Source organism: Ochotona curzoniae, unplaced genomic scaffold, assembly GCF_017591425.1.
Source record: "Ochotona curzoniae isolate NIBS_2020 unplaced genomic scaffold, NIBS_Ocur_1.0 scaffold_3835, whole genome shotgun sequence".
In the NCBI taxonomy this organism is placed as follows: domain Eukaryota; kingdom Metazoa; phylum Chordata; class Mammalia; order Lagomorpha; family Ochotonidae; genus Ochotona; species Ochotona curzoniae.
In genome coordinates, this window is record NW_024467114.1 from 3,281,890 (window position 1) to 3,299,167 (window position 17,278).

The 17,278-nt window shown below is 54.8% G+C and overlaps 1 protein-coding gene across 5 annotated transcripts in view; it reads right to left on the minus strand.

The window, feature by feature from the left end:
• The window catches only part of OGDH (oxoglutarate dehydrogenase), a 49,228-nt gene that overhangs the window by 29,205 nt on the left and 2,745 nt on the right, over positions 1 to 17,278 (minus strand). For all 5 annotated transcript variants that reach the window (XM_040965025.1, XM_040965023.1, XM_040965022.1 and 2 more), the window contains exon 2: positions 9,480 to 9,728. In XM_040965025.1, the coding sequence (XP_040820959.1) occupies positions 9,480 to 9,701 (222 nt within the window). In that variant the 5' untranslated portion in view covers positions 9,702 to 9,728. The remainder of the gene's footprint in view (positions 1 to 9,479; positions 9,729 to 17,278) is intronic.

Sequence of the window (17,278 nt, forward strand, 5' to 3'; positions counted from 1 at the left end):
GGGAGGACCTTAACCACTGCGCCACCGTGCCGGGCCCGAATGCATGTGCTTTTACAAGTGCCACACATGCCCAGGAACCATCTTGCATCAAGATTTCAAGAGCCCAAAGCCACACACTGGCTGCCTTGTGGACTAAGCTAGGTGCAGCACCAACAGCAGGCCCTACTGCTGGGAGGTGCTCAAGCTCTCTGTGCTCCCACCCCCATAGGTGCCCTTAAAAGTGATAGAATGCCTTCATTAAGACTCCAGTCACTGGGGACCCAGCGACAGCTGGCCTGTGTCCACCTCCTCCCTCCTTCCTCCTCTGGACACAAGGCAGAGTCTCCTCTATTGTGGGAGGCAGCAGTCATGGGCATGAGATACAACCTGCCCCCTACAAGAGGAGCCCACGGGGAGTGGGGCCAGAGACCCTTGCTAGGTGTCTTCCTGGGATTAGCTATCTCATCTGTCACAGACGGGGCCAATGACAGGGCACTGCAGACGAGGCTGCTCCTGTGACACTGTCACTGTTGGGGTGACTTTTATGTCCCACATGTTCTACCACACCAGTTCCCTATTCATGAGCCTGGAAAAGCAGCAGCAGATGGCCCAGATGCTCAGGTCTGTGCACCCACGTGGGGGACCAGATACAGTTTCGGGCTCCTTCTTGGTATTGCCTTGGCTCAGTCCCAGCAACTGCAGTGATGCGAGGAGTGGACCAGCAAAGGGGTGGGAGAGCCAACTGTGTCCTCCCTGGCAGGGTGGGTATTTGATGCGGCACTTCCGATTCCCGCTTGGGAGACCTGTACCAGAGTGTCTGGATGTGTGCTCCAGCTTCACTTTCCCTTCTTTTTTCAGATGCATTAACTTGAAAGGCAGAGCACAAGAGAAAGTCTTCCATCCATTGGCTCACTCTCCAGATGGCTGCAGCTGCCAGGGCTGGCCCAGGCAGAAGCCAGAATTCCATTTAGGGCCCCCACATGCATGGCAGGGGCCCATACTTCGGTCAGTCTAGCGCAATCCCAGGTGCACTGGTAGGAAGCTGGTCAGAACCGGAACAACTGGGACTCAAGCCAGCACTCTCATATGACACTTGTGCCTCAAATGAATGGTTTTACTCTGCACTCCGTCCACCTCCCAGCACTCTCATTCACACCTTGGGAGGTCACAGTCCTTGCCACACACTTGGCAGACAGAGGTCTGGGCTCCTGGCTTCAGTCTGGCCCAGCTCTGGCTGTTTTGAGATTTTGGCAAAGTGAACTGGTATATGGAATATATTTCAGTGTATGTCTGCCTCTCAAATACAACATCTAAAAACTAAAAAAAAAAAAAAAAAAAAATTCATACATATCGCTGACTGGGCTTACTGTGTCCACAGCAGAGCAAGCGTAGGGAGAGACCTCCAGCCATCTAGGAAAGGATCAAAGAAAATGGGAAACAATGATTCGTAAACTTGGGATTCAAATTAAGAAAATATTAAGAAGAAGAAATTTCGGCTTGGGAAGCTCAGGAGCCAAGGGCAACACCCAGGTTGAGTGCTCAGCTAGAGGCTTCCTCCCAGCTCAGGCCAGCAGAGGGCAGGCCCTGCCCACAACCACAGGGCCTCTCTCTGACCTTCAGTGCTTGAAATAAAATTACAGGTGGTTCTTGATGTCAGAGAGGACATCCAAGTGGGGGAGGCAGTGCTGCACAGCTTCCTGGGAAGGGTGTGCAGGGAACACAGCTCCCTTCCTTCACCGCCCAGGCCTGTTCCCCAGAGACCTTACTACCCCTTGGCATGGTGCCCCAGAGCCACTCTCAAAGGTTTTCAGACCTGAGGGCATGAGGTTCTGCACTGGCAAAACAGGTGACGTTGGCCATTTACAGTTCTAGTGTACCTAAGACAGGCCTCAATAATAATGAAACTAAACAGAGACTTGGAAAGCAAAGGTTTTCTGATACGCAGATTTTACCTACCCAGAGGTGAGAGAGTCCAGAACACACCTGCCCCAGCCCTCCTGCTCCTCCCTCATGGGCAGTTCAGGCTGTAGGTCCCTTCCTCACCCAGGACTGTTGGGTGCCTGCCCACCCCCCTGGCAGGCGCCCATCCAGGCAACACACAAGAGGCTTTCCGCTGAGGACCCCAGCCGTTCCTGGCCCCAGAACCACGGTCTGCCCCTGGAGCTGAGACCACAAAACGCCAGTCAGAGTCAGTGACACCCAGTGAGAGGACGCGCCTCTCAGAAGAAAGGAGAACATACACAGTGACATACACAGCCGGCCAGTGCCATCACCAACAACCTGGGCTCCCAATTTCCTGTGTCGTGAGAAAATGAAGCCTAGGCACCTGAGCTTGCATGAATCAGATGCATGGCTCACTCTCCTCTGGTGGCAAAGATGCCCAGAGCCTGGGGCAGAGCAACAGCTTTTTAAAAAAAGATTTATTTTTTTTTCTGGAAAGGCAGCTCAGATTTATGGAGCGAAGGAGAAATAGAAACATCTTCCATCCACTGGTTCACTCCCCAAGTGACCACAATGGCGGGAGCTGAGCCAATCTGAAGCCAGGAGCCAGAAGCTTCTTCCAGGTCTCCCACATGGGTGCAGGGTTCCAAAGCTTTGGGCCATTCCATCTACTGCTTTCCCAGGCCACAAGCAGAGAGCTGAATGGGATGTGGAGCAATTAGGACATGAACTGGCACCATATGGGATTCTGGCACTTGCCAAAGGGAGGATTTAGCTAACTGAGCCATCATGCGGGGCCCAAGGCAGCCACTTCTGTTCTGTAAATGTTTCAAGGGTTCAAGCAGAAGTCAGATAAAGGGCAGTCCTGGCTCATGGGGGCCCCTCATTAGCACAAAAGACAGCCACACATGGCTTTTTGCCCACGAGACTGGCAGGGGGTGGAGCAGTACTGGGTACAATGTGGCCACTTGGCTTCTGAGTCACCCTAACTCACACAGGCGCCCTTACGAGCACCACACCCTTCACCAATATCACCACTTACCCAAGACCTCACTTGGTGCCAGCATGGAAAATACCTTTCCCCTTGCCTCGCCCTGAGTGTGCCAAGGGCACATGGGAATATTTGGTTTTCTGATATCAAGGATGACGATACTGGAAGAGGGAAAAGGGTAAAATGACACTTAGGACAAGCAGCTGCGGGAAAAGCGAGGCATGCGCCTGGAGGCAAGCTACATCACTGCCAGAGGCATGTGGGAGGTACCACACAACAAAATAAACAGGGAAAAGGAATCCAGTTCTGGGTCCTACAAAAGCCACCCTGATGGGGGAGTCCCTTCTGGCTTTGGACTGCAGGTGTGTAGAGACAAGCCCCTCCCTTCATCAGAAGCCTGCCACTAGAACTCCCTGGGATGCAGCCCAGGCAGCAAGGAGGGCGGTGGGTCGGATGGTAGCTGAATGTCGCCAGCCTGGGTGGCAGCCCCTGCTGTGAGCAAAGAAGAGGCCCAGAGCCCTGTACGGGCTGGGACTTAGGGCTGGACAACAGCCACCTGGACCCTTGCCATGTGTGGTGAGTTGTCCATGTTAAAGTGCTTGCGGTGTTAACTTGCATGAACGTGAAGCCGCTCGTGTTTAGCTAAGGCATCTCAGGAGCAGGGTGCTGTTCTGCCCACCTGTGGGGTGGGGCCACACACAGGTGGCAGTGCAGCTCCCTACTGGTCTGAGGATTACCACCAGGGCCTTGCTTCCAGGCTGTGCTCCACAGCCTCCCAGCTTGGTTCTGACGGTGCCCACCTCACCCCTCCTAGGCCATGGCTCGTTCTCAGCATGTGGAGACTGGCCGTGGCTCAGACCCCTCTGTTTCCCAAATTCCTGACAGCCCACCTAACCCTTTGGGGTCCAGGTGCCCCCTTTGCCAGCTCTGTTCCCTTCTGTGGGGTTCAAGTGTTGGCCTCTCTCTCCCCCTTGCAAACAGGAAGCTCCGTGTAGGTGTCGTTCAGACCCACATGGCATATGACAGCAAGCGACGGGCCAGACCAAAGCCAGGAGCCCATAATCTAATCTAGGTCTCCTATGTGAGTGGCCCAACCTGTGCTATCTACCAGCGAATGCATTAGCAGGAAGCTGGATCAGAAACGGAGCAGGGGAGGTGGCAGGGGGCTTGAACCCAGGCACCCTGATAAGGAATGCAGCTACTCTAAGCAGTGTCCTAACTGCTGCATCCAACTCTCTAATCATGCTTCTTCACTGCTATAAATACAAGGACACTGCAACAACTACTATTCGTGGATAACATGTATTATAAAAAAAAAGTATGCAGGGTTTCAAATTTTTCCACTAAAACTTGTATATTTTAATCAATTTTCCAAGAACTCTTTGAAGTGCCCAGGCACAAACAGCAGGGCAAAGCCAGCAAGGAGACAGCACAGCTCTCCTCTCGGACCATCCTGACCCAGCTGGCTGCCTCCCTGTGACACACAGCTAAGAGCTGCTGCACGTGTGTCCTGCCCTGCAGGTCCCAGCCTGGTCCTGTAAAGACTGAGGAAAGCGATCCTCACGCATGTGTTGGATTAGGACACCAGTGTGGAGGACCTGTGGATGCAGCGCGAGTGCTCAGGATGGGAGAGGTGGGCTGCCAAGGCTTTTCCCAGTGAAAGCTTGGCACAGACCAGGCCCAGGCAGGCAGGCTCTTGGTCACCAGTCAGGAGACCTGCCTATGAAGCATCGGGACACACTGAGGTAGGGGCTGCAGCAGTGCCATCCCAGAAGAGCTAGCGTGGGGCCAGTCAAACCAGGAATCAACTGGATACTCCGCAGATGCAGCCCCAGGCTCAGGGTGCAGACTTACTCTGCCAAGGGCCACTTACAAATTGACCTGCTACAGCTTCAGCCTGTGGCTGCCTGGACAAAGCCAAAACATCTATGTCAGTCTTTAACACCTGGGGACTGAACGGTCCCATCCCCGAGGGGCAGAACATCTGAACAATCACTACCAGCTGCTCTCTGTATAAGTGGGGGAACAAACGCCAACAAACCCAAGACTGGTGAAGCAGAGGTTCCTTGGCCGTGCTCTGTGGACTTCACTGATATGGAACCTAGCTGCTATCTACTGGGACTCTGTACTAGACCAAAGGGGGTATGGCCAAGCTCTCCAGTTCCTTGGAACTGACTACAGCAACTGGCTGAGAACCAGGGAACAGGCCATGGGCAGCAGCCTGCACCCTCTGCCCGGTGCCCAGGCTCCAGGTGCCCCACAGCTGTTCTCTTGCTTCCTAAGGACAGTAGTAGGCCAGAGGGCAGCACAGATCAAGTGCCCAGGTGAGGAGGCCCAGTGGGCAGCCAGCACCAAGTGCCCGGGCAACCAGGCCCACATGGTAGCCAACATCAAGTACCCAAGGTCACAGAGGTCCTCACAACTTCCAGCATGCCCCCGAGTACAGGAGGCACGACCCACACAGCCGCCACCCTGGTTCTGCTTTGAGTTCCCAAGGTCCAAGTGGGGACCCAGACAGCCCTGCCTCCAGGATAGCCTGGGTCACCTCCTGGGCAGCCCCACACTGCCCTCCTTACAGAAGGAGCACCAAGTCCTTGCCCAGACTAGCTCATGGAGTTTCACTCACCAGGCAGCCATCTGGCCACCTGGGCCAGCACCAGCCCTCCACCCCCTGCAGGAGTCGGGGGGCCTTGGAGCAGCCACTCTAAGCGCAGGCAAAGGGCGCTGAGCTGAGGTCATGTCCAGGGCACTTAGGGGCCGAACAGGAACAGCCAGGAAGTGGAGTCCCAAAGGCCCTCCTCCCACCACCCTTCAGGGCCACCTGGGACCAGGCAGAGCCAGACTCAGGCGGCTGCCCCGGGTCACGAGTGCAGGTCGGGGAGGAGGGCAGAGTCTCTGACCTTCCTCAAGGGCTGGGTAGGCCTCTTTCCACTCCTGGATTCAACACAGCCCTCTTAAGGCCTTTGCCTTTTCAATTTTTTCCCTTTCCTTTAGTTACACACACACACAAATTATTTATAATGCAAAACAAAAAGACAGCTATTAAAAGCACCAGTCTTCAAGAGTCACAGCAAGGTGCACTCAGAACTTCCCCACCCAGCACAGGCGGCTGAGAGTGGACATGGCCTCAGCCCTACTGCTCTTGGGGACCCCCACTCCATCAATGTGACCTTCAACTCACTTGCTCCAGCCCCCAAAGGAAGTGTTCCCGCTCTCATTTCACTTAACTAGACACATCCTGGGACCTCCCACTGGCCCCATGACCCGTCTTCCCTATTGCTGCTTGGCCCCAGGTCCAAGCCTGTGCCAGAGTGGGAGTGACCGGCACCACCCTCCAGGAGCGCAGGGTCCCCGAGCATCCTGCTAGGACACCAGTTCAGGGCAGGGCTGCGTCACACTTTCTGGGGCTTTCAAAGGGGTTAGCTCACTCTCATGGTACCAGAAAGGCAACCTGGAGAGAGAACCTGCACTGAGGCTGGGAAGGAATCGTTACCTGGCACAAGAGCCGAACACGCTGATCCCTCTCTTGACATAAAGGAACAATCTCCAAGCAATCAGCACTAAAATTCTGCTTACACAGATCATGGCCCAAAATAAATCAATCTTTAAAAATGCTAAGAAAAAAAAAAAAAAAAGAAGAAGAAAAGAAAAATACTCAAAAACACATTCCTTAGGAAAAAATAATACTAATTTGAAAAGCAGAGTGGTAAGCGGCATGTGCTTGGGGCAGAGGACAGATCGATCTTTCACTCTCTGGGGTGAGCTGGGGTTAGTTCAGGTCAAAGCCAGGAGTTCAGGAGGCCAGGCTAAGCTGCCGGCATCCCATGTGGGTGCCAGTTCAAGTCCCAGCTGCTTCACTTCTGATTCAGCAAACTGTTAATAACCTGGGCAAGTAGCACAGGATGGCCCAAGTGCATGGGCCCCTGCACCCATTTGGGAGACCTGGAAGAAGCTCCTGGCTCCCAGCTTCAGCCTGGCCAGGCCTGCTGGTATGCGGCATTTGGAGAATGAACCAGCAGATCTAAGACTTCTGTCTCTCCTTCTCTCTGTATCTTTGCCTTTCCAATAATTAACAAAACAAAACAAAAACAAAAAACACTAAAAAACCAAATACACACACACACACACAAAAAACCCAGCCGGGGCTCCAGAATGCCATCTGGCTCTTCACACGGGCTGCAGACCAAGCTCCACTGCCTTCCAGGGGCGATACCAGGGAGCTGGAGCAGAAGCAGGACAGCAGGGACTTGAACTGGTACTCAAACGCAGGACACCAGTAGCACAAGGGGTGTCTGAGTTGGCTGTATCCTAATACTGACCCCTCAAAAATGTACTCTAAGCACCAAACTGCCACGACCCAAAAGGCCTTGGGAAGGGATGTTCAGCCCAGCAGTTAAGACACTGATTAAGACACTTGGGGTGCCTGATGAGCACCTGCTAACAGAGACCCTAGCAGGCAGTGGAAGGACTTAGGTGGATGGGTTCCTGTCCCACACAGGAGACCTGGATGGAGCTCTCAGATCCCTGCTCAGTCCATCCCATCTCTTTCGCCTCTGTGCCTCCTGCTACACTCCCCTCCCCCGCTCTGGCGGTGGTGTCATACAACAGGACCCTGGCCAGGGAGGAGTTCCGGGCTGGGACTGGGTGGCAGGTACAGCAGGCCCTCTTCTTCAAAGCATACATTGCTCAGGTGGATCCCAGGTTGCCCAGGGCTGCTTCCTGGTCACGACGGGGAATCACGTGCGCAAATGCAGGCTGCGTTCCATAAGCCTGGAGGGCCAAAGGTCACGGAAGAGAGCCGCAGCCCTGCAGGTGCACCCAGAACACATACAGAGCACAATGGGGGCTGAGTTCTCACTGCACTGTGGGAAGCTGACCGTGAAGGCTCCACAAGAAAAGCTCACACAAATGTGCCTCAGTGAACGAGAATGCGGGGCTCTGAGCGGCCCGACCACCACGCTGCAGCCAGGGTCCTCCAGCAATGCCCGGTGGGAGGTGGTAACCTCCTCCCAGGCGCTGGTCTAGGAAACACAGAGCCATCCCGTCCCCAACATGAAATCCTCGCAGCAGCAGTTGACTGCTGGCTGCATCTTCCTACCACAGATTTCCTGAAGGTGACTTTGTGGGCTGGCCCACAAAGGGTGCCCTGAAGAGAACGAGGCCCAAGATTAGGCCTGCCAGGGGCATGTCCAATTCAAGATCACCTGAGCGACCCTCCAGCCCAACACAGGCTGCTTCCACAGGCACTTCTTCCTGGGCCATCTGCCTGCATACTTTCCCTACAGGACTATGGTCCAGGGGCTTCCAGAAGACCCCAGGAACAGAAGAGGATGGACTGGCTCTGCACTGCGGCCGTAGGTGCAGGCCCATTGCTCAAGGTCACAGCACTGAAGCTGATGCTCACTCCCAGCGGCCCTTGGCCCAGGAAGCCATGACCCTGAGGTCTCAGAGCAGGAACAGTGGAATGAAGAGTGGAACAGGCTGTGGGGGCTCAACTGCCTTCCCCGCAGACGCATCTGCTTTCCCACTCCCCACTGCCCTATGCACGTGGCATAAGACTCAACACAGTACTGTCTTCAACCCTGTGCCAGGTTGTCCATCATGCCCACATTTCAAATTCATTCCCTGGCCACAAAGAGGTAGGGACACTGTCTCCAGGCATGCCTCCCACTGACATGCAAAGGAGGGGATGGGGAGAAAGAGCCCTTACAGGAAACAGAAATTACAAAGAAATGGGAAAACCAGGGCACGATGACCAAAAGGCCCTAACACAGGAGTCATGGGAGGCGCATGTGAGGCAGGCTCTCCTATGGAGCGTGTCCTCGGGGACAGGGTGCCCCCCTTCTCCACGCACTTCCCTTCAGGGTGGGCCTTCTGAGGCGGGTCTTGGGGAAGTCATGGAGGGCACACACATATGCTTCTTCACATCCTTGTGGGGCTACAGGTATGTGCCTCAGGTCCTCACAGAGCCACAGACGTGCTTCCTCACGTTGTCATGGAGCCACAGACGTGCTTCCTCCCGTTGTCATGGAGCCGCAGGCGTGCTTCCTCACGTTGTCATGGAGCCGCAGGCGTGCTTCCTCACGTTGTCATGGAGCCGCAGGCGTGCTTCCTCACGTTGTCATGGAGCCGCAGGCGTGCTTCCTCACGTTGTCATGGAGCCGCAGGCGTGCTTCCTCACGTTGTCATGGAGCCGCAGGCGTGCTTCCTCACGTTGTCATGGAGCCGCAGGCGTGCTTCCTCACGCTGTCATGGAGTCACAGGCGTGTTTCCTCACGTTGTCATGGAGCCACAGGCATGTTTCCTCATATTGTCATGGAGCCACAGGCATGTTTTCTCATGGATCTGCAAACATGTTTCCTCATGGAGCTGCAGGCATGTGCCTCCTCGGGTCCTCAAGGGTTTAATTATGGCACCTCTGCTGGCTTCTGCTTGGGCTGAGTCAGGCTGATGCGGACACGGTGGTAACTGTGAGGCTGCAGCCGACTGCCTGGCGCACACACTTACCTGGGTGGCAGTTGGCATAGACCCACACACAAAGCTGAGCGCCCACAGACCTGAGCCTTACCTTGTGTACACTCTTGGGGTTCTCCAGCCAAGCACAGTACATCTCCTCCACATAGTTTGAACTAGTCCCACTGAGAAAGGGCTCGGCGGCAACTGGTGCTGAGTAGCACCGAGCCTGCGGAAACGTCCTGGCCGCTGGCGGCCTGCTCTGGGCACATGTCTTAGCAGTCTGGGAGGCCGTCAAGGGCCGCAACTTAGCAGCACAAGTCCTTAAGTGGAACATTTTAGTCCTGAAGCCTTTTACCGCAGCCTGCACAAAAGAGCAAGAAACAAAGTTAAAATTAAGAACACTCCAGGAGAAAAGGCTACTAGAGCCTGAATCTGCTGTGGAGAAAGATGTGGTGTGTGGATGCACTCGTGAGAGTGCCTGCCATAGGATGCACACCTACGCAGGGGCCATACAGTAAGCCTTGGGAGCCAGGGGGAACAGCCACTGCCACTGCCACTCAGGAGCCGAATCTCACCCCAGCATAACGATGCAGACACGGCAGTCTAAGTCCTACACTGTATAAAACAATGACTAAGGAATCAGGATCAGGACTCAGATGCTCTCTGATCCAGCCCAAAACTGTCAAGCACCTGCTGTGCTCACAGCTTTGTGGGAAACACAGACAACAGAAAACACTCTGCTTACCCTTAAATAATCTCCTCTTGAGCAGAGGAAACAAACATAAAATGCACTCCAGAGACTGCTAACACTGAGTGCTCGGGAGGTGAGGATCCTCCAGCCACCTGGGAGGGGGTTTCACTCCAGAACAGGAGAGGCAAAAGACAGACATGGGATGGCCCCTGTGGTGCCAGGAGAGCAAACAAAACCAGAGGCCTTGCCCAGGGCCTCCTGGCTGAGTCTGAGGGCATGAGCTGAGAACCCTCGGCACCACCACGCCCACCTGGAGGGCACATGGCGCTGTCCTGAGCATACTGGGCACCACCGCGCCCGCCTGGAGGGCATGCGGCCCTGTCCTGAGCACACTGGGCATCACCGCACCTGCCTGGAGGGCACGTGGCCCTGTCTGAGCACCCTGGGCACCACCACGCCCTCCTGCAGGGCATGCAGCGCTGTCCTGAGCACACTGGGTCCCACAGAGCACTTCTGAGCACACTGGGCACCACTATGCCACCACTGCATCACTTGCCCACCTATACCCCCTGGACAGTGCACAAACCCACAGGACCGGTAACCGTACACAGCACCTTACTTCTCTACTATCAACAAGCAGCCCGGCGGCCCTTCAGCACCCTGGATCCCCTGGCCTGGAGACGGGGGTGAAAGGCTAGGTCAACGGAGAGGAAGGCCTGGCATACCAGACAGGAGGGAAGTAAGGGGAAGGAGCTGTGGAGGGGGACAGGAGGAAAAGGAGGAGGAGGAGGAGAAAAAGGAGGGATGGAGCACCAATGCGTTCTGGATGGAGGCAGGGCATGCAGTGCAAGTGAAAGGAGGGAAGCTTTTCCTAACCAGCAGTACTATCAAGTGGGGCGTCCAGCAGAGATGAGGGGCTCAGGGCAGTCACTGCCATCAAAGGGTCCCCAGCCATGTGCTGCCACTCTGAGCAATCGCCTGGTCCAGGAAAAGTGCAAGAACACAGGCTGGGCTTCTCCAATACCTCAGCTGCCAAGGGGCAGGCAGCCTGGCCATGGGACCTTGGGACAGAACCTTGGCCTTGCGGCCAAAGGTCAAATGAGAGGGTGGAAGGCTGCGTCAGGGGTCCAGGCAATAAAAAGACCTCGCTGACCTAACGCCTGCCTGTTCCTGGGATCAAACTCCACACCCACACCTCCCTGAAGGAAACCCAGGCTCTGAAACAGGTTACCAACTACGTAGGAATAAACACTACGTAAAACCATCATCCTGAGGAGGGGGAAAGGAGGAAAAGGATGTGCAGTGCCAGCATTCCACGCACACACAGGTTCAAGACCTGGCTGTCCTACTTCCAATCTTGCTGCCTACTAACGTGCCTAGGAACGCAGAGGAAGAGGGCTCCTGTGCTGTGCCCTTAAACCCACATGGGAGACCTGGAAGATCCTCTGGGCTTCTAGCTCTGGCCTGGCACAGCTGGCCACCGCGGCCATTTGGGGAGTAAACTAGCAGACAGGAGATCCCTCTCTTTCCCCTCTCCCTCTCTCTATAAAACTCTGCCTTTCACATAAATAAATAATCTTAGAAGAAAAATTCTAGGGCTGGCATTATAGTATTTCAGGCTAAACTGCCACTTCCAATACAGGCATCCTATATGGATGCTGGTGTACATCCCAGCTGTTCTACTTCTGGTCCAGCTCTCTGGTAACTGCCTGGGAAAGCAGCGGGAGACAGCCTTACTGTCTGAGCCCGTGTCAGCCACATCCACCCAATGCTCTTGGCTCCTGGCTTGGGCCTGGCCCCCCCAGCCCTGGTCACTACAGCCATCTGGAGAGGAAACCACAGGATGGAAGCTATCTCTTTCTCTGAACTTTTTCAAAATGAATAAAAACATTTTTAGAAATCTCTTCACTTATAAAACCTTCCTCTTGGCTCAGATTTTCTCAAAATGCACCCAGAGACTGACGGGGAGAACTCCGCGTCTGGCACTGTCCCCTTGCCACAAAGAACAGCAGAGGAGGGGCAGAGCTGACTGTGAGGGCCACGAGACCTGCTCGGGAAAATGACAGTGGCTCCTTACCCCCGGCAGGGGAGAGCAACGTGTGCTGGAGGTAGCAGAGCATGCAGCCTCGAGCCCCGGGTCCCCTCAGAGGCCGGCAGTAACTTACAGCCGCTCTTCCCGCCACCAGCGACACACCAGTGTCTTCCATTCATAAACGGAAGCCAAAGAGCCCAAGTGCCGAGGGCAGCAACAGCACTGCTGAGCTCCTGTTCCTCAGGCCCATTTCCTGCCACATAGCCAGGCTGTCCTTGACCCCAGCGGCCTCCCCTGGCTACCCCGGACTCTGGAGCCTAACAGCCCAACAACAGGTACCGCACCTCTAGGCACCCCCAGCCACTCCACCAGGTGAAGCTGTGAAGACATCATGATGCACAGCCACCTGCACAGCTGGAGGGCTTCAGGCTACAGAAAAAAGCATCCCTCAGCAGACGACTGCAACAGGGACAGCTAGGACAGCTGCACACTGTCCACCTGGCAGACCCGTCCAGCCGACGCCAGACACTTCTGGTTCTGGTCAGCAGCCCAGGCTCCCTCTCTCTGACAAAAGGCAGGCAGTGGAAGTTCTGGCTCACGCCCAGATCAGCTTTAAGAACAGCCTTAGGCTAGACACATTCAACTACCTAAACCCTTTCCTGCAAGCTGTGAACCACCTGGAGCCAAGCTGCTCTGGCTTCTCTCTGACAAGGGCGCGGCCACAACCTGGACACCATATCCAGCCCACAGGCCAGGAGCTCGGTACGTTATGGAATGAGGTAGAGGAAGCCACTGCACACTGGAGATCATGGTGGATCTCAAAGGTCCCCAGTCTTCCAGAGTTCTTGCTACAAAAAGGGCTTTGGGATCAACACGTGACGCCTCCCTTGGGCATGAGCTCCTGCCATGTGTGACCCAGCGGCGGAGCCTCACAGGAGGCTGGCACAGAGCGGCTGGCCCTGCGCTCCAGGCCCCACAGTCATACACAAGCAGATCTCTTTACCAGTCTCAGGGATCTTCCTTAACATTTCCTCATTTTCATCTCTTTCAAAGGCAGAGAGGACAGACAAGGAGAGCTCTTCCTTGCACTGGTTCACTCCCCAGTGTCACAATCACGGGGCTGCAGTCAGGGGCCGGCCACGGGACCCGGATCTCCGTGTGGGTGCCAAGGATGCAAGGACCTGTGCCAAAACCTGCTCCTGCTGCCTCCCAGAGTCTAAACTGGCAGAGCTGGGACTCGAACCCAGACACTGTGCTACAGGATGCCTCTCAAATGGCGTCTCAACTGCCTAGCCCAGCCTTGGGTAGCCTTTTTTCTTTGTTAAAAATTTATTCATTTGTTGTTTGTTTTTAAAGGTTTATTTTATTGGAAAGTCAGATTTACAGAGCGAAGGAGACAAAAAGACCCTACATCTGCTGGTTTACTTCCCAAGCGGCTGCAAAGGCTGGAGTCGAGCCCATCCGAAGCTAGGAGCCAGGAGCCTCCCCTGGGTCTCCCACGTGGGTGCAGGTCCCAAGGCTTTGGGCCGTCCTCTACTGCTCTCCCGGACACAAGTAGGAAGCTGGACGGGAAGTGCAGCAGCCGGGACAGGAACTGGCACCCATACAGGATCCCGGAGCATGTAAGATGAGGACTCCAGCCACTAGGCTACTGTGCTGAGTCCTAGTTATTTGAAGGGCAGAATGACAGAGAGACATCTTCATCTGTAAGTTTACTCCCCAAATACTCCTGATGCCAGATACTGATTGGCAGCAGCACTTCAACCCATACTTCCCACCTGAGTGGCAGGAACCACTTGAGACATTACTGCTGCCACCTGGGTCCAGGTTAGCAGGAATGTAGCACTGGGAGCTGCAAGCCGAGCGCAGGCACTGACATGGGATGCAGGTGCCCCTCATGCTGGGTGGAACACGTGCCCCTTGAATGTACAACTTAACTGGATGAATCAAGCAGCATGCCAATTGTTCCTGAGCAGTTTTCTCTAAAAACATTACTTCAGAGTTGACATTTGGCACCAGCATGTGACAGGCAAAGCGCATATTGGAGGACCTGGGTTCAAGCCCCAGCTCTGCTTCTGACCCAGCTTCCTCTTAACATGCACCTAGCACCTGGCAGGCATGGGTGGCGGGCTCAAGTAGCTGGGTCTGTGCCACTTCCGAGGGAGGCTTCGGCCTGGCATAGTCCCTGCTGCTGCGGGCACTTCAGGAGTGGATCAATCCCGATCTCTCTCTACCTCTCTAGTAAACAAAAATAAAAACTGACGACTGGCCCTGGTGTGATAGCCTAGCAGCTAAAGTCCAGGATCCCCTATGGGCGCCGGTTCTAATCCCGGCAGCCCCACTTCCCATCCAGCTCCCTGCTTGTGGCCTGGGAACGCAGTTGAAGACAGCCCAAAGCCTTGGGACCCTGCACCTGTGTGGGAGACCCAGAAGAAGCTCCTGGCTTTAGATCGGCTCAGCTCCAGCTGTTGTGGCTGCTTGGGGAGTGAATCATCAGACAGAAGATCTTCCTCTTTATCTTTCCTCCTCTCTGTATATCTGACTTTGTAATAAAAATAAATAAATCCTAAAAAAAAAAAAAACTAACAACGAACTAGGGAGATTTAAAGTTCCAGTTCCCACATTAAAGCTAAACATTAGCTGGTGTGGAGTGGCAGCCACGCTAATGCCTGCACAAGGGGCCGAGTCCAATTCAGCGCTGACGCCAACGTAGCTCGCCTGGCCATGGGGCGGCAGCCCTGAGGGGCTCACGTCAGAGGCCAGAGCCTGGTGAATTTTGGTCCCTGGATCTGATGGTTCTGTCCCTTCCCTGGACAAGGGGCTGCCAGGCCAGGGGCGTTCTGAGGTGGTCCAAAGAGCACGTGGACAGGGATGTTTTCAGGGTGCTGAGAAAGTGTGAATTACTCCATCTGTGCCAAAGGCCCCAGAAACACTGCAGCCCCACCCACCCGCGTGGGCGCAGACTTCCAAGCTGCCTCATGACCACATTAATGTCCTTGCAAACAAGGTAAGGGCCTACATTCCAACCCTGCCCAGCAGGTAAAAGGCCACACCCCTCCCTCCCAGGCAGGCTGTTCTCACCAGGCCCAGTGCAAAACAGCCACAAGAAGTCTCCCAACTCCCATCGGCTTCGGGGCAGTCCCCGGCACCCTACACAGAGGGCATCAGTGAGAGCAGAGTTTTTTTTTTTTTTTCAAGATTAATTTATTTTTATCAGAAAGGCAGATATACGGAGAGGAGGAGAGACAGAGAGGAAGATCTTTCGTCTGATAATTCACTCCCCAAGTGACCGCAACGGCCGGTGCTGAGCCAATCTGAATCCAGAAGCCAGGAACCTCCTCCAGGTCTCCCAAACACTTGCAGGGTTCCAAGGCTTTGGGCCGTCCTCTACTGCTTTCCCAGGCCACAAGCAGGGAGTTGGACGGGAAGCGGGGCCGCCAGGACCAGAACCGATGCCCATACAGGATCCAAGCACGTTCAGGGAGAGGACTTTAGCTGCTAGGCCACACTGCCGGGCCCAGAGCAGAGTTTCCTAACAGGTCACCCGAGACCTCCGGTGAGCCAAGAAGGATCACCCCTGAGATCAAGAGCCAGGGTAGGGCTGGCATCATAGACGACACACCATGTCAGCGGTGCATCAGGTCAGACGCGGCTGTTCTGATCGCAGTCCTGTTTCCTGCTAATGTGCCAGAGGGTAACAGATGACCACCCATGCCATGCTGTTCCCAGCTCCTGGCTTTGATCGGTCTACCCTGGCTACTGCGTCCAGTTAAGTTTATTTAAATGATGGAAGAGGGCTTGGTTGGATGGTCTCTCTCTCACCATCCCTTTCAAATAAATAATTTATTGGTGCTAGAACTATGCACAGCAGGCCAAGCTGCTAGCTGCAGCCCCAGCATCCCCTATCACCACCGGCTTCACTTCTGATTCAGCTCTTTGATAATGCACCTGAAAAGTAATGGCAGACGACCCAAATCCTTGGCAGGCTCACCCACACGCGAGACCCGGATGGAGTGCCAGGTTCTTTGCTTCCGTCTGGCCCAGTCTGGACTGGCGCAGCCATTTGGGGATGGAATCAACAGTGGAATGCATCTCCCTCCCCGTCTCTGCCTTTCAGATAAAACAAACCTTCACAAGGAACGCAAGCATCCACATGACTACTATCAAGGAAAAGAACTCGGATGATCACAACTCTAAACAAGACCGTCTACAAACACCAACAGCAGGAAGACAGGATGACAGAGCGACCGGGCCAACGGAACAGGGGGAATGCTGTGCCAGGTGAGGCCACTGCTGGGCAGGCCCACATCCCGTATCAGGAGGCCCCAGAGGACAGCTCAAGTGCTTGGGTCCCTGCCACCGACAGACTCAGGCTGTCTCTGGGCTCCAGCTTGGCCTGGCCCAATCCTGGCAACTATGAACACAAGAGGAGGGGCACAGCAGAGGAGAGGTGAGCACTCCAGCGTCTGGGACAGCTTCCTGCTGCTTGTCAAGCTGACGTAAGCACTCTCAAAACAACGCAAGAAGGGTCAACATTGTGGCACAGCCAGTTAAGCTGCTATGTGGGATGCCCACATCCCACCGTGCAAGGTCAGAGCTTCAAATTCAACTCTGGTGCACTTGGGAAGGAAGCAGATGACGGCTCAAGCCCTTGGGCCCAAGGGGCAGGGACGGAGTCCCCGGCTCCCATTCCAGCTCAGACTGAGAGCCATCTGTGAGTGGATCTGCACAGGCAGGAGCTTTCTCTCAGTCTCTTCTTCCCTTTCTGTGGCTCTGCTTTCCAAAGAAGGAAACATATCTTAATAAATCCTAAACATGCACATACCAAACAAGAGAGTTGTGCAGTATGTGAACCAAACTGGGAGGAATGAAGGAAGAAAAGACAAAACCACAATTACAATTGGATTCTTCAGACCTATCTTTCAACAGTGGACGGAATAGCAAGGATGCGGCTCTGGTTTGAACATGACCTGGCTTGCCAATTCAGGCTCGTAAACTCCACATCCTGCACGGACAGTGCTGAGTGCAGGAACCAAGCCTGGTCTGAAGGGAGTGTCTGGGGGCCATGCCTGGAACAGCCTGCTAGGGCTGAGCCCATGAACACCTCCGGCCAGCTGGAGGACAGACCACACCAGCCGTGTCACCCTGCTCCTCACCACGCTTTCCACAGCCCACCACCCTCAGTGTC